General features: G+C 42.9%; 1 protein-coding gene across 1 annotated transcript; it reads right to left on the bottom strand.

Moving 5' to 3' along the window:
• Positions 1–6,514: 6,514 nt before the first annotated feature.
• LOC119659105 (putative odorant receptor 85e) lies at positions 6,515–12,518 on the bottom strand. Its single transcript, XM_038067027.1, has 5 exons — positions 12,441–12,518; positions 12,180–12,379; positions 10,537–10,810; positions 6,695–6,955; positions 6,515–6,640 (listed from the first exon to the last, which is right to left on the bottom strand). Exons 1-5 carry the CDS (start codon positions 12,516–12,518, stop codon positions 6,590–6,592), a joined length of 864 nt encoding a protein of 287 aa, XP_037922955.1. The 3' UTR covers positions 6,515–6,589.
• Between the last annotated feature and the right edge of the window lie 2,311 nt (positions 12,519–14,829).

Here is a 14,829-nt window from a genome sequence, read left to right as displayed (position 1 = left end):
TTTCCGCATTTACGACACAGGTCGGACCTATCGTGAACGCTAGCACATTTCTTCGCCACGTGCCCAAATTCCAAACACCTGAAGCATCTTTTTAGAGTTATCTGCTCTCGTAGTCGGCAGACGACCCAGCCAATCCGAACTTTACTGGCTGTGATAGCCCTTTTGGCCGCTTCAAGTGTTAGGCTTATGGACGCAGTTTGTGTGCCGCCATATGCCTTCCTCAGCCGTAGAATATCTCGCTCCTGGACCGACTGTATTCCCAACTGGGATCGTAGCGCTTGACAAATTTCTTCCTTCGTTGTGATCTCGTCCAAGTCTTTACACTCAATAACCACTCGATTTTGACTGAGCTTCACTTCTGCTGCCTCACCCAGTGACGACTCGATTTTTTTCTGCAAGTCTTCTGACTTGTTTTCTCCTGGTTCGAATTCCAGCAATAGGTCGCCCTTCTGTGTTCGCCTTATGCGGTTCACACTTTCACCTAGCTCCATTAACGAGGTGTCTGTTTTGACCTTGCGCAGAATATCAGCGTACGTAAGCTCACTTGTTTTAGTTATTATTAGCGCATCAGGCCTGCTTCTCTTCTGCAGCTTTTTCTTTTTTTTGCACCTTAGTCCAAGTGGAACCTTGATTGGAGTTACCGTCTTTCGCCGTAGGCTCTGGTAGTCTTTCGCGAATTTGCCGTGGAGGCGTTTTCTCCATTTTGCGTTTTTGGCTACGTCGAGGAGATTCTGGTTCCCCATTAGACTCTCTCGGTCTTTTACGGAGCTCCGGAGTTTCCTTAATAGTGTAGGGGCTGCCCCTAGATGGAAGCAGCACTCTAGGCGTTGACTGCAGTGCTGCAGTTTCTCCCTGTTTCTTCCCTTCACTACTTTGTTTTAGTTCTTCTCGTACTTCAAGATACGCAGCTCTAATAGCACGCACTTGGTCTTTAATCGCGTGATGGACATTATGCCGAGCGTTTACATACTCCATGAGGTTTTTTATCATTGCCCCTAGCTTAGTTATCGCCTCCGGCTCACTACTCGCATCCTTAATCGAGGCGCGTTGGCTAATTTTGTCAGCATTATCGGGCTTTGCTGTCGGGGATCGCATGACTCTACTGCTCCTCTTAAATGGGTCGCCTCCAATATTTACCAGTGGCGTCTTCTCGCCGACGCCCTTACTAGTGGGGACCAGGCTGGATGTTGTGTTAACATCCAACGTCCGGGCGGATGTCTCTTCTCCGGGTTGATTATATTCACCTTCCATTTTTTTTAAATAATCTACTAATCAAAACAAATCAAGCAAGTTACCTACCGTAGCACTGTAGCGTAGCACTGCATTCCATAGTGTTTGTGAAGATAATAAGCTGCAATTCTTAAGGGGGGGTCCCCATACATGCAAAAGGGGTCATTCTCAGGAACTACCAAACCGAAAAATCTGGAAAAAATCAGGGGGCTGCCACTGTATGGTGCCTAGGCTCCGAAATACCCTCCATATCGATACCTGTTCAAATAAAGTTAATAATAGTATATTACTATAATTTTTAGTAATTGACAGCAAAACCCCCCTTAAGTTCACCCTAGAATCACAAAATTTTGCAGCAATATAGGCTACAGTATAGATCATGATCCTGCCAAATTTGGTAAAAATCGCACTATTACTAACAAAGTTATACTAGGTCAAATCTGCGCTCCTCTGCAAATTCTAGACTATGAATGTCAATATCACTTGAAAGTGGCTATTTTCACATAATATCATATATGCATGTTTTACGTGCTACATGCTAATGGGACAAATGCACACCTAAATCTCTTTATAAAAGAAATACACAAAAACCTTTCATACCTGAAGCGTCTAGCTTCCGGTTTCCCGACTTGTTTTGAGATACCTTTGATAGCTTGACGGTTTCGAACCTAGAATTGTTTCGACATTTTAAATGTAAAGTGCAAGGCTAACATATACGTAGTTAATATCTCAAAAATAACAGGACAAATACATTGAAATTTATCTTTAAACAATACTTATGTTCCCACTGTATTAAACCTAAGTAAGTTGATTCTATTTTAAAATCGCTCTCCCTTTTTACAGGATATGTAATTGACCTATTTAAGAATCGTTTCATTAGTCCCGGGATATAATTCCATTATAATCCAGAAATATACTCCTTCGGGCTCATTACATCCATACCATGTATCTGTTACTAAATATCAGATATCTAATATAGGCTCACAGATAAAGAACCGAATAATGACTCAATTCCAATAATGTAATTGTGTTGTCGATAATAACATGTTTCAGCAATTTTCGGGGGTGTTTTCGTATTTAATTATAGCAGCAAAGCCAAAACATATTAAATAAGGCCGTGAATAAAGGGTCTTGGTAGTTAAATGAAATTTTCTGCCTCGATTTCATCTCATTAATTGTTCAAGAATAGAAATGATTGACGGGAAAGCTCGTAAGTAAATTATTGTTATTGATTTCTAAATAGACGAAGAATAAAAGGAGGACATGGCAACAGATATTGAGTTACCATGGAGTGAAAATATCTTAAATTTTTATATTCGAGTAATATAAGCCAGATGAAGTTTTGTCCTGATTTCAATTAGATTTTCAATTTTTAAGACAGGACCAAATAACAATGATAATCACAGTAACATAAGTATCATTGCTGCTATATTGTACATGTAGTAAGAACTTCACCTAGATAAACTAACCCTTTTCAGTATTTCTCTATCTTCAGTTGTTCATAATTATGGATGAGTCATGTGCCACTATATAATAATAATAATCCTGCTTCGCCGATCAATGTAATTAGCTCCATATTTACTGTAAGCCTGTTCTATAAAATGTTAGGGGTTAAGAACCAAGTTGGCGGTCATCTATTTATACGCGCTGGCTCAGTAACAACATGCCATTCGTGCCTCTGAAACTAGGCTGGACGATGATAATATATTAAACTCCGAGCTCTTCGAAGGATATTCCATTTTCCGTTGTGACAGGGACCAGGCTGCATCGTCACCCTGCGTTGAACCCTTATGATTGTGTGGCTTATGCGCCCCCCCCCCCCACCCAAGTCTTTCTGTTCATTTTACGTCCTTATTTCCAAGCTTTCCTTCCTCTCTTCTTTGCTCTGCAGGGAATTTTAACCTCCCCATGCTCAACTGGTCTAGTCATCCTTTCCAATTCCTTTCAATAACCTCTTCCACTCTTTCTTTCTATTCTTTTTTTCTATGAACCCTTGTTCTGCCCTTCAATCCAACACCACCAAAAATTACTCGGACCGCACTTTAATTTTTTCTTTTCCAACCTCTTTGAGGAATTAGCAAGTTTTACAATATCCTGTCTGATCTCTTCTCCTGTTATTTCCGTCCTTCCCGTACTTGTCTGCGTTTTTATCCAACTTGGTTAACCACGAAGATTCATAATAATATTCGTTTGAAACAAGTATTGCTGAGATACTGGCTCATTTCGAGGCTATGGGCTTCACTATGAAGTCTATGAATAAGAAACCGCATAAGAGATACCTGTCGAGCTTCTCTTGCCCGCAGTAATTTGAAACCGTTCCGATCCCATATTCGTTATTGCCGTCAACCCACCCAATATTTCCCTTCTTCAATCAATTTTGATGACTCTACTGCCAATACCCCATAACAATCCTGTAATCCTTCTCCCTTCTTACTTTTCTTCCGTATTTACTCCCTCGACCACTGAGTCTCCTACGCTTTCTCTAGGTGAATACTGCTCCGAATCTCTTGTCACCTCTCTTCTTATGTCTTCCTGAATTGAGTTTCTCATTGGTAATCTTGACACCAATATCGGTCCTGGTCCCGATAGGCTTCTTAACCTATTCCAAAATAATAGTTTTCCCTCCCTTGTGTATTATCTCCAACAAAAGTGTGGAAGAAAGTTACTTTCCTCATCTTCAAAAAGAAACCCTTATCATACCTATCCTCAAAAACGGTGATCCTTCTCCGGCTACGAACTGTCGGGCCATCTCTCCTCCCGCCTCTTGCCCAAAAATCGTCCAGAGATACGTAAATGACTGGCTGCCCGGACACTCTAGTCATCCTATAGCAAGCATGGTTTCATGAAACATCGATTTGCAGTTTCAAACTTCTAGTATTTATCAAATTCGTTGGGAAATACTGTTTATTTACATATATCTATTTCGTTTTCTTCGAAGTCCTTTTCCTTTCTCCTTCTCTCTTTCCTCTGGTGTTCCCCAAGACTTCTCCCTATTTTTTTTGTCTATTAGTGTTCGTCTCGTTCCAGAACTTTAAAGGGGCCCTAGTATGGTGACTGCAGCGGCTTCCGAGGAGCTTCCACCCTGATGAGGACCTGGTCACACGTCTCGAGAACCCTGGGGGTGTTGACCTCCAATGTCGCGTGTCTGGATGGTGGAGTCTTCCGTATCTTCGAAATCTAAGCAGACGCAGCCTTCCCGAGTCTTTTAAGCCTGCTTTGATGTCTAGAACAGGATCGGCGGGGAGGCGTAGATTCTCCCCGTAAATCATCTCCGCTGGGCTGGCCGCGAACTCCTCTCGCTGGGTTGTACGGAAGCCGAAGAGGATGTAAGGCAAGGACCACGACCACGACGGATCGTCGCGGGCCATTCAAGCGGCCTTCAACGTCCGGTCCCAATATTCCAGCATACCATTGGACTACGGATATTATGCAGTAGTCCCATGCTTCACCAGCTTGTAGAAACTACTTTCCGTAGTGATGTTGCGAAACTTTCGGAGGAATGCGCGAATGCGATGGTCGGCAAGGTCCTCGAAAATTATCGAGAGAGTGTCATCTCGGCAGGTAGAAATCTTCCCTGACGTCTGTAACGAGTTTGCGGCGTTTATTAATGTTCTGTTCTGCAAGTCAACCAGCAGCCCAAATGTAGGGACACAGGAAGACTACGCCAAATATGGAGATTCTGATGTTCGCTAAAATGAAGCGCCACGAAAACGTTCGGCGGAGTCCGAGATTCACGTTCACCTGCCTATAGCCATAGGTCCTGATGGGAGATGACGTCTGCTTAGGGGGTCGAAGACTGTAAGGCGGCATGGTACTGCGCTTCGGGTAGCCGTCGCCGAGGCACTCAGCGAGCCTAGTTTTTATAGCACTAAACATGCATCAGGTGGTACATTTTCTGTATTCCGATGGTACCAACAAAACGTCGGGGCCGATGAGGGTCCTGGAAACACTGTAGTTAGCTCATCTATGGCTTGTGTTGTCGATGCTGCCACAACACAGATGTTCGTAGGACTTCGATAGGATATTGCTGGATTTTTGGTTTGGCGATGATAGCTTGTTGTATTTGCACTTGAAATGTATTTGACGTACCATTTTTGGTATTCGCTAACTTTGATGTATTTGCTAATAAGTACCAGTCTGACGGGAGTCCATATTTTATGTATTCTTAAGGCACTTCACTGCCACGCAATAATTCCAGTTGAACGTCTTGGCAACTCGATCGACAATTCAAACGGAATTCATGTATTACGAAACTTTCACTTTGATTTTCGACCAACTATGGCACGCAAAAGTTTGAAGACCAGAAAAGCAGAAAATTTGACTTTGGCTGCTACGCTCCTCTAGCGGAAAACGTTCCGTTAGCTACATCCTTTGTCCGCTGGAACAGTTATCGATGCCGCTCTTAACGCGAACACAAAAATGTTTGTTTCGGCCAGGCGTATTCAACAAAACGAGGTACTACTTTAGCGACACGAAATTTAAACACTTCCATTGCTAATAATACTGTTACAATAATATATTCTATCAATTCAATCCGTTAGTATAGCATTTCTTTCTTCCTTAAGTTCAGATATGTCCTCTGTGTTAACGTGACTCGACTCCGTTGTTGACATAAAACTGTCATTCCTGACGTTTTATTCGCTCCAGTCTCATGTCAGTCCGTCAGCTCTTTCTGCGGCCATTGAATGCAGTGGTGGACGCGAATTCATGTTGGTGCCTAGGTTCGCGCCTCCAATGTGCCGCCACAGGTAGACATGGGGGCGTAGGAGTTCCTCATGAACGCAGGCCTAGAAGGCATGTCGGTTATTGTCCCATTGATCATGATAAATAGAAAAGTCATGCACCTGGGGATCCTCATAAAAAAAAACACAGCACATGTAAGGCGCCCAGCTTGCGGATTCCGACTTGTTTACATCTGCTTTGATTTCTTGAAAGTTTCAAATAAATTTCAAATTTTGAAGAATAAGAAAGATAATGACTGAATTTGAAGATATAAACTGCCGTTCGTTTGTTTATGGAAGTTAAGCTTTCTTAAGACTGATAAGTAGTCAGATGGGGGACTATTTGAGTATAATTTCAGTGAAAGTTCTCTTATTTTTTAAAGCTCATTTATTCAGTAGTGTTCAAATTTGCAATTACACATTTGGGAAGAAAAATGAAAAAAACAATCATAAATTAACTGGAAAAGTTTAATAAATTAGGAGCAGGTCATAGTCGTCGCTCATCTTTCAATTAAAAAGCAATCTTTTGTTTGTTTTGGGCAAGCCTTAATATTATGTGAGCAGTAAACGTAGTTTAGATAAATTGGTGATGCATACGTATATCTAGATCGTCCTTCAATCATACCTACAGATTTCAATTATGTCAAACTTTGCAGAAGTGTGAAGAACGAAAAGGCTTGGGTGAGAATCTGAAAGATTTTCTATTAGTATGTTTTCCACATTGTAATATTGTAGAACGTTACTGCTCTTAGTCGTTGCGTATCCATTCCAGAAAATTTAGCGGAAGTCATTTGAACGGGACGTATTGCGATTGGGAGAAAAATTAGAAGATTTTTACGAATATCCAGATCCAGCAAATACCAGTCGCATCTGAATAAAGCATCTGCTGTTTTCAGGCTTTGCACTTTCAAAACTTGGCCTAGATATGTGAAGATGAATAATTCACAAAGTGTCATGAATAAATACTGTGCCAAATTCAAGCTCTTTAGCACAGATGCTGTCGTCTAAAAGTAGAAAATTAGCAAATATATTATAAATAAAAGAAATAGAAAAGATGTGCAAATATAAAAGGAAGCAGATGGGGTGGTCTAATTGAACAAGGTGCTTGGCGAAAACCAAAGCAGGAGAAAAGCCGTGCCAACAATGGTGGCAAAAGGGTAGTATAGGTCCCAGGGCGATACGTGGATTGGTACCCACGATGGAGCATAGAAGCTGGGAAATTCCTGCTGAACCAACACCAACAGCTCTACTACCAAACTCTGTGTCCACCTCCACGTGGTGACCGCTGGGAGTTCTTTCTCAACGAAAAGCTGCAGACGGAGAAAGATGGAGGCGAGTCTCCCGCGCCTAAAAACGGGACAAATTGTACCAACTGATCGTTCAGGTTAGGGGTTGGATAGGACTGACAACCCTACATGGAAAACCGATGTTACGAAGCCCCGAAAAGAACCTCGGACAGGATGGATCTTACAACGACGAAGCCGGCAACGGCAACGGATTAACGAGTTGCGAATTTTCTCATGGAACGCGCGCCCCTGTAAAGACCGAATGCTGCTGAGTAGCTAGCCGATATTCTGTTCCAATATAAGGCTGATGTAACAGCATGCAAGAGATGCGTTGGACAGTGACCGTTTTCCTGGAGAAGAGCCACTACACCATATATTATAGCGGCCATCCAGTAAACCATGTGCTTGGAGTAGGTTTCTTAGTCAGCGTAAAAATGAAACCTGCTGTTATTGGCTTTGAAAATATAAACGAAAGGCTATGCACTCTGCGTTTGCGAGGCAAGTTTAGAAATGTAAGCCTCATAAGCGTTCACGCCCCTACAGAGGAGACTGCAGAGTCGGTCAAGATGAATGTTGCATTCGCAAAGAACGCGGGCACGCGCAGAGCCTTATCACGAACTCCGTCGAGCGGAGAAGCGACTTTATAGATGGAAAAGGAAGCCTGGGAGAACCACCAAGTCTGTGAACTAGAAAAGTACAGGAAGCAACCGCTCCAGGCGCGGAAGTTTTACCAACAAGTCAGCAGGATGAAGCCTTATACATCTCGATGCTGATCCTGCCGAGACAAAGAGGGAAATCTGATTTCCGGCCGAATGGGAATATTGGAGCGATGGGTTGAGTACTTTGATGAGCTACTGACCAACCAGAACATCGGCGAGTTGGAGGTCCCGCCAACTCAAGACGACGGACAAATACTGCCACCACCAAGTATAGAAGAAACAGGCATGAGAGAATTCGGTATACCGACGAAACTGATAACACTGACTAGACTGGCCCTGACCAACATGCGGGACCAGATAAAAGCAGCAGGATCACTCTTAAGACCATTCGACATCAAAAACGTTCTACAACAAGGGGATGCCCTACCATGCGTCCTCTTTAACCTGGACCTTGACAAAGTGATACGTGATGTTGAGGTAAATGCAATCCTCTTTGAGTTCACCCAACTACTGGCCTATGCTGACGATATCGACATCATGGGAAGAACGACCCGAGATGTACAGACTGTCGTCATTCAGATCGAGCAGGCGGTGGGAGATCTTGGGCTGCATATCAATGAAGGCAAGACAAAGTATATGGTGACAACGTCAGCACCAAAAATCAACCAACCAACCAACAACATCAAACCGCACTGATCAAACGGGAACAATAAAGATAGGAACAACAACTTTGAGACGTTGATCATTTCTGGTATCTAGGGTCGAAAATCACAACCGATAACAGCTACGATGATGAAATCCGCGCACAGTTGTTGGCTGTCAATAGAGCCTATTTCAGGTTACAAAAACTGGTCCGCTCGAAACGTCTCACCATAGGGTCAAAGCTCTTACTGTACAAGACAATGATCCTGCCAGTCCTCACACAGTTTGAATTTAAATTCCCATCAATTACTTGCGGCAGCAAAATTACTAATTGACGAGGTTGCATTCTTTTGAAATCGCTATCTCCTATGAAGTTTGTCCAATCAAATCTGGTAGAGGTCAGAGGGCCTCGAGAAAGAGAAAGGAGTAATATTATCTATTTGGCACATCCATCTGCAACAATTGTCACACTGACGTACCTCAGCATTACACAAAGAGTAAAAAAGAAAAAAAAGATAGCTTTCGTCAGCTTTTGGAACTGGTGCTAAGTTAAATGATTGCTTTTATGACGAAGTTAGCAGATTGTGAGGTGCTCGGAAGATCAGAAACCAAGAGGAAGTCTAGGATGCTGCTGGACGGGAGAATTAGGATTTTTTTCAAGGTCAACAGGAACTAGACTAATGTCGGTAGATGAAGAAAGAAGGAAAGGGAGTACTTCAAGTATATCCCTCCCTGATGGAGCTATCATTGATCTTCGGGGTGGAACATATTAAGAACTCATTTTATGCAAAGTTGGTTTAAGGTGATTACATTTTTGTAATCCTGTTTTTCTCAAGAATATCATTGACGCGTTATTTTGACATTATGATGAAAATCTTCGAAAGCTGGGTGATCAAAATTAGGCAGAAGTTAGACTGGGGCACTGCTGGTAAGCAGTGAGTTGGGCTATGGTCGAGAATGTATGTAAGAAGGCTTTGAATATAAACCCCTTCCTTGCGAAGGTACTGACGGACCCAACAGGATTCCCGGCCCTATGGGCATGGATTCTGCTCTAATCTTTGCAATACCGGCGCTATTTTATAAAGAATAATTAGCAATAAACAAGAGGGACGTGTATGGGGTTTAGCGGTTAAGAGGCGAATTTGAAAGTTTTTGGAGTTGTTTGCAGAGTTTGCGGTGGATATGAGACTATCGTCTAAAGTCGAAGTACTTAGCACAAAAACATGCAGCGTTTGAGGAAAAGCTCCTAAACAAGAGCAGATAAATGTGAAGTAAAATGGCCAGCTAAAACTTGTCCCCTCTAACGAAGAAATAGTATGTTTTATTGTCATAATGGAATCTTCCTTCTTCTCGGCATATCTGAAGGAAGGCATATTGCACGTAAAGAGGTATATTAAAAAGCAGAATCTAGAGAGATATACTGAGTGCACCACCTAGCAGCCGCGGGCCTGAGATGGCGAAGGCTTACAAGCTGTGCCAAGTCAAGGAGAATTTGGCCCGCTTATAACATAGCCCGATCACGAGAGCTCCTGTGCCAGACGCGTGCAAATGCATTCAAGATTACGGCGGTCTGCACGGGGCACTGGTTAATAGGAGACCATGCCGCTAGGCTCGGCTTACCCTACAACTCGCATTGCCGAAACTGCGGAGAAGGAAGGGAAACCCTCATGCACTTTCTCTGCGATTGCCCAGCTCTGGCTCGAGTCAGGCTGCGGACACTGGGTAAACCATTCTTTGGGGACCTCAGAGAGATTTCTAGTTACAGGGTCGGAAAGCTGCTTTCCTTCGTGAATGCTACGGGCTGGCTCTGAAGATCCGAGCCGGCTGGACTCTGTTTCCCTGTTCCCATAACAATAGTCACGGTCTTAGGAGTTTGTGGCATCAAAACGGCGCACCAAAGCGCTAATTGGGCTCCTTGGAGCGGACACTGATACCTACCATACTGAGTGCAAACTAGGAAGAAACCGTATATGCTTCCATACAATTCAGTTTACTTACATTTACAGATACAAACACTAAGAAGCATAATTGTACGGTCATTTGAAGCGATTTAACGAGGCAAAAGGGGTTGTAAAACTCCTCCAATAGGGTACAAACTTTTACAATTCCTTGGTGGTGGCGAATACATTCATTCAAAGCATCTTTTGTTGCATTTCTCAAGTTTCTCTTCACCAAGCGTTGATCAAGGTTGTCTAGATTTTCAAATGTTTCTTTACTAACAAAATATTGATTTAACTCTTCCTTCTCCTTGTCCACAGCTAGCTGCTTGCCTCTGAAAAATAAAAATCAAATGTGGTTAGGAGTTAACAACGAAAATAATTGAAACATATTGGGTTGGGGAAAAAGAAATGCCGTATTTTGTGAATAGATGGCGACACTTAAACATATCTTGTATTGTGCTTATCGCACCGGGTCATGCTATGCGGCGATTTGAAGACGACCATCTGTGCTACAAGTGTCTCTTTGACAATGTTCTGATCGTACGATTCAGTCTCAAGTTATATCGCGTCAAAGATGGAGTCCATCAAGCAAGAAATTCATCATATTTTACGGTGGACGAAAAAAATTGTGAAGTTTATGGGCCCGATACTGTAACGATTCGCACAGTACAGCGTTGGTTCGATCGATTTCGTTCTGGTGTAGTGGATGTCGAAGATAGACCCCGTACTGGTAGGCTGATCTTCGTACAAACCGATAAAATCGTCGAAATCATCCAAGTAGTGCTGGATGTTTGGGTGCCACGCGAGTTGACGCAAAAAAATTTCTTGGACCGAATCCACGCCTGCGGTGCACTGCTGAAACGGAACGAATTCGACCTATTTTTGAAGCGGATGGTGACTGGTGATGAAAAGTGGATCACGTACGAAAATCTCAAGCGAAAAAAATCGTGGCCGAAGCGTGGCAAGCCGGCCCAAACCATTGCCAAGCCCGAATTGCTGTGTGTTTGATGGTATTGGAAGGGAATCATCCACTATGAGCTGCTCAACTATGGCCAGACTCTCAATTCGGTCCTCTACTGTGAGCAACTCGACCGTTTAAAGCAGGCGATTGACTAGAAGCGGCCAGGGTTGGTCAATAGGAATGGTGTTGTGTTCCACCAGGACAACGCTTGGCCCCACAAATCTTTGATGACCCGCCAGAAGCTACGGGAGCTCGGATAGGATGTCCTGTCGCACCCACCATGCTACTAAGTTGGCCTCAAAAAACGCTTGCGAAAACTGGCTGAGTTTTTTGCAAATAAAGGGGGGGAGCTTTTATAAGGGGGGATAATTAAGTTACCTTCTAAATGACAAGTTTGCGAACAAAACGACGCTTATTTGACTTAAGTATTCTAAGTATTCTAATTTCGATCACAAATACGACATTTCTTTTCCCCCAACCCAATATATTTCGAAAAACATTCATGCAGGAAATTCTTCAGTATCCCTTTTCCTTTTCTTTTAATTTTCAGGTTCCTATATTCTTTTGAACGGAGTTAACTCATTTTAATATATTTGTACCTGTTTATACTTGAAAAGAAATTAAATCCTAAAAATTTGAAAATGTATTTCAGATTTTTTTGTTAAATTTTCCTCATACTTTTCTTAAAAAAAACTTAAATTTAATATTAAATCGAATTTTCGCTATAAATGTAAGACTACCTTAACAGCTCCGCGCTGACTCCACTGTTGATTTCTGCGGTATAAAGCACATTTTTAAGACTGCAAAAAAGGATATCATATTGGCCACATATCAACGTTATCAATACAACATAAACTCCACTTCCGTTGCCGAATACTTGTCCAATTTGACCTTGTGCCAAAATTTGAATGAAATATAAAGTTTCGTAGACGTATTTGCGCTGAAATATGAACAAACGAATAATTTCCATATATGGTTGCCAAAAGATGTATCTGATTTACCTTTTCATCGAAAGGATACCAGCATTCAACTGGCAAAATACGTTGATGAACAAAGAGTGGAGTTAACCCCCAAACCATGACAACCAAAAAACAAGAAATTGTCCACGTAATAGAGAATTTTCGAGCTGTTTCATATGAGTCCGTTACACGGACACAAGTTAGACCTAAAAAGGTACATATAGGTTTAAAATACTGTCAATGACTTTATTCCTTGGTCTGCTAATACGTAGTAGATTAGGCGAATTTTGGACATTTTATATTTGTCCAAAATTTGGAAATTATCTTTCAAAAAACATACAATTTTCGGCTTCATCCAGGGTAGAAGCAACTCATCATTGGTTGCCTCCCACCAGCCTTGGGAACAGCGTGGCCAAATTAGTTAATAGCTGTTATCCGCCGCTTTATATATATTAGCATGAACACCTCTGGTTTTGGTCCTGAAGGTAAAGCTCTTTGCAGTACTATTCATATTAGCACGTCTTCTTCTTCTTCTTTTTCTTCAGCTTTTGTCCCGCTCACAAACAGGGTCGACTCGTCATGATCTGTTTCGCCATTTGGCCTTATCAAATGCCTGATCTGGATGCAATCTAGAGGCTTTTAAATCATCTAGCGTATAAAGCCAGCGTTATTGGTGGGGGGTAGGTGCAGGAGTACATTGAGAGCATCTCCCAGGTAGGATTGCAAAGACCCAGTAGCACATGCATACGCGGTTCTTTGAATCCTATTCTGCTTCGTTCAAAGCCTGTCACCATGCAATGAAGCCGTACGTTAGGATTGGACACATCACACCGGTGAACATCCAGAGAACCATCCTCGGCCGGAGACCCCATTTCTTTGCACACGCTCTCTTGCAGGCATAGAAATCTATTCAGGCCTTCTTAACGGTCACTCCTATGTTCAATCTTCAATTAAGTTTTTGACCCAGGATTACACTCAGATACTTTACATTGGAGGAAAGAACCAATCTTTGTTTATTCAGCGGTAGTGGGTGGAATTTAGGTACCCTTGGCTTGGTGGTGAGCAGCATCAGTTCCATGTTGGTACGGTTTATGCCAAGTCCGCATCTTGCGGCCCACAGGCGCACCGTTCGCAACGCTCCTTCCATGATGTCGCTCATAATAGTCGGAAATATCCCCCACACCAATATCACCAAGTCATCGGCATACGACACTACCTTAATCCCGCTGCTGTCTAATATTCGTAAAATTTTATTCATCACTATTAACCAGAGCACCGAAGAGGTGGCATCACCCTGAGGCGCGCCTCTGTTCACAGCTATGGTCAAGTGGTTGCCTCCCAGATCCGGCTGGATTATCCTGGTACTTAACATGGACATAATCCAAAGCGTAATATATTCCTCCAATCCAATACTGGTCAAGGCTTCCTTGATTGCTTTGATACTGACGTTGTTGAACGCTCCCTCTATATCCAAGAAGGCAGCTAGGGTATAGTGCTTGTACTGTAGTGACCGCTCAATCGTGCCAATTACCTTGTGGAGAGCGCTTTCTGTGTATTTACATTTAAGGTAGACATGCTGTGACTTAGAGAAACGCGTTTTCTTCATAATCGTCCTTAAGTGAATGTCCAGGACGCGTTCTAGGGTCCTCAACACGAAAGAGGTGAGGCTGTTTGGTCGAAAGTACTTTGCGGATACATGGCCGCGCCTGTCAGTTTTCGGTATGAAAACCACTCGTGCGCGTCTCCCGGACTGTGGTGCGTAAAATAAAGAGATACAATTCGGGTAAATTTCAAGAAGCCACGTGACAACCCTTTCATGCTGCTTCTGTAGTCTGACTGGCATTATGCCATCTGAGCTCGGAGATTTATATGCTTCTATAGCATGATTGGCATTATGCATCTGGGCTCGGAGATTTACATGCTTCTGTAACATGACTGGCATTATGGCATCTAGGCCTGGAGATTTACATCTGGAGCCCAGCCGATCTTATCCCCGATAATTACCGATTTAATGGTCTCGCATGGCTGGGGTGGCCCCAAACTCTCCTAGCAAGGCTGTGAGAGCAGCTCAAAGCTTTCACCAGAAGATTCCGTCCAGGAACGTATGGCTACCCATATTTGCGCCTGCGGCAGATGTTGAGGATTTCCCTGTTCAGCTTCCTGAGCCTGGAGAGATCTTCATTCAACCACGGTGGCATTGTCTTCTTGCTGTATTTAGCAGGGCACGAAACTTTAAAGGTGGTATCGAATGCTTCAACCTTTGACTCCAGTTCATCTATCGTGCCAATCTTGCCAATTTGCGCACCGGAGTGTTTGTTCTTAATTACTTGACCAAACTTTTTCCAGTCGATCTTCCTAGGGTCTCTGAAGGGTTTGGAGACCTTTGCGGCGAGATATAGACTGAAAAGTATCTAACTGTGGTCTAAGAAGG

Source organism: Hermetia illucens, chromosome 6, assembly GCF_905115235.1.
Source record: "Hermetia illucens chromosome 6, iHerIll2.2.curated.20191125, whole genome shotgun sequence".
NCBI lineage: Eukaryota > Metazoa > Arthropoda > Insecta > Diptera > Stratiomyidae > Hermetia > Hermetia illucens.
The sequence above is the reverse complement of the archived record's forward strand: the minus strand, read 5'-3'. Positions and strand labels throughout refer to the sequence as shown.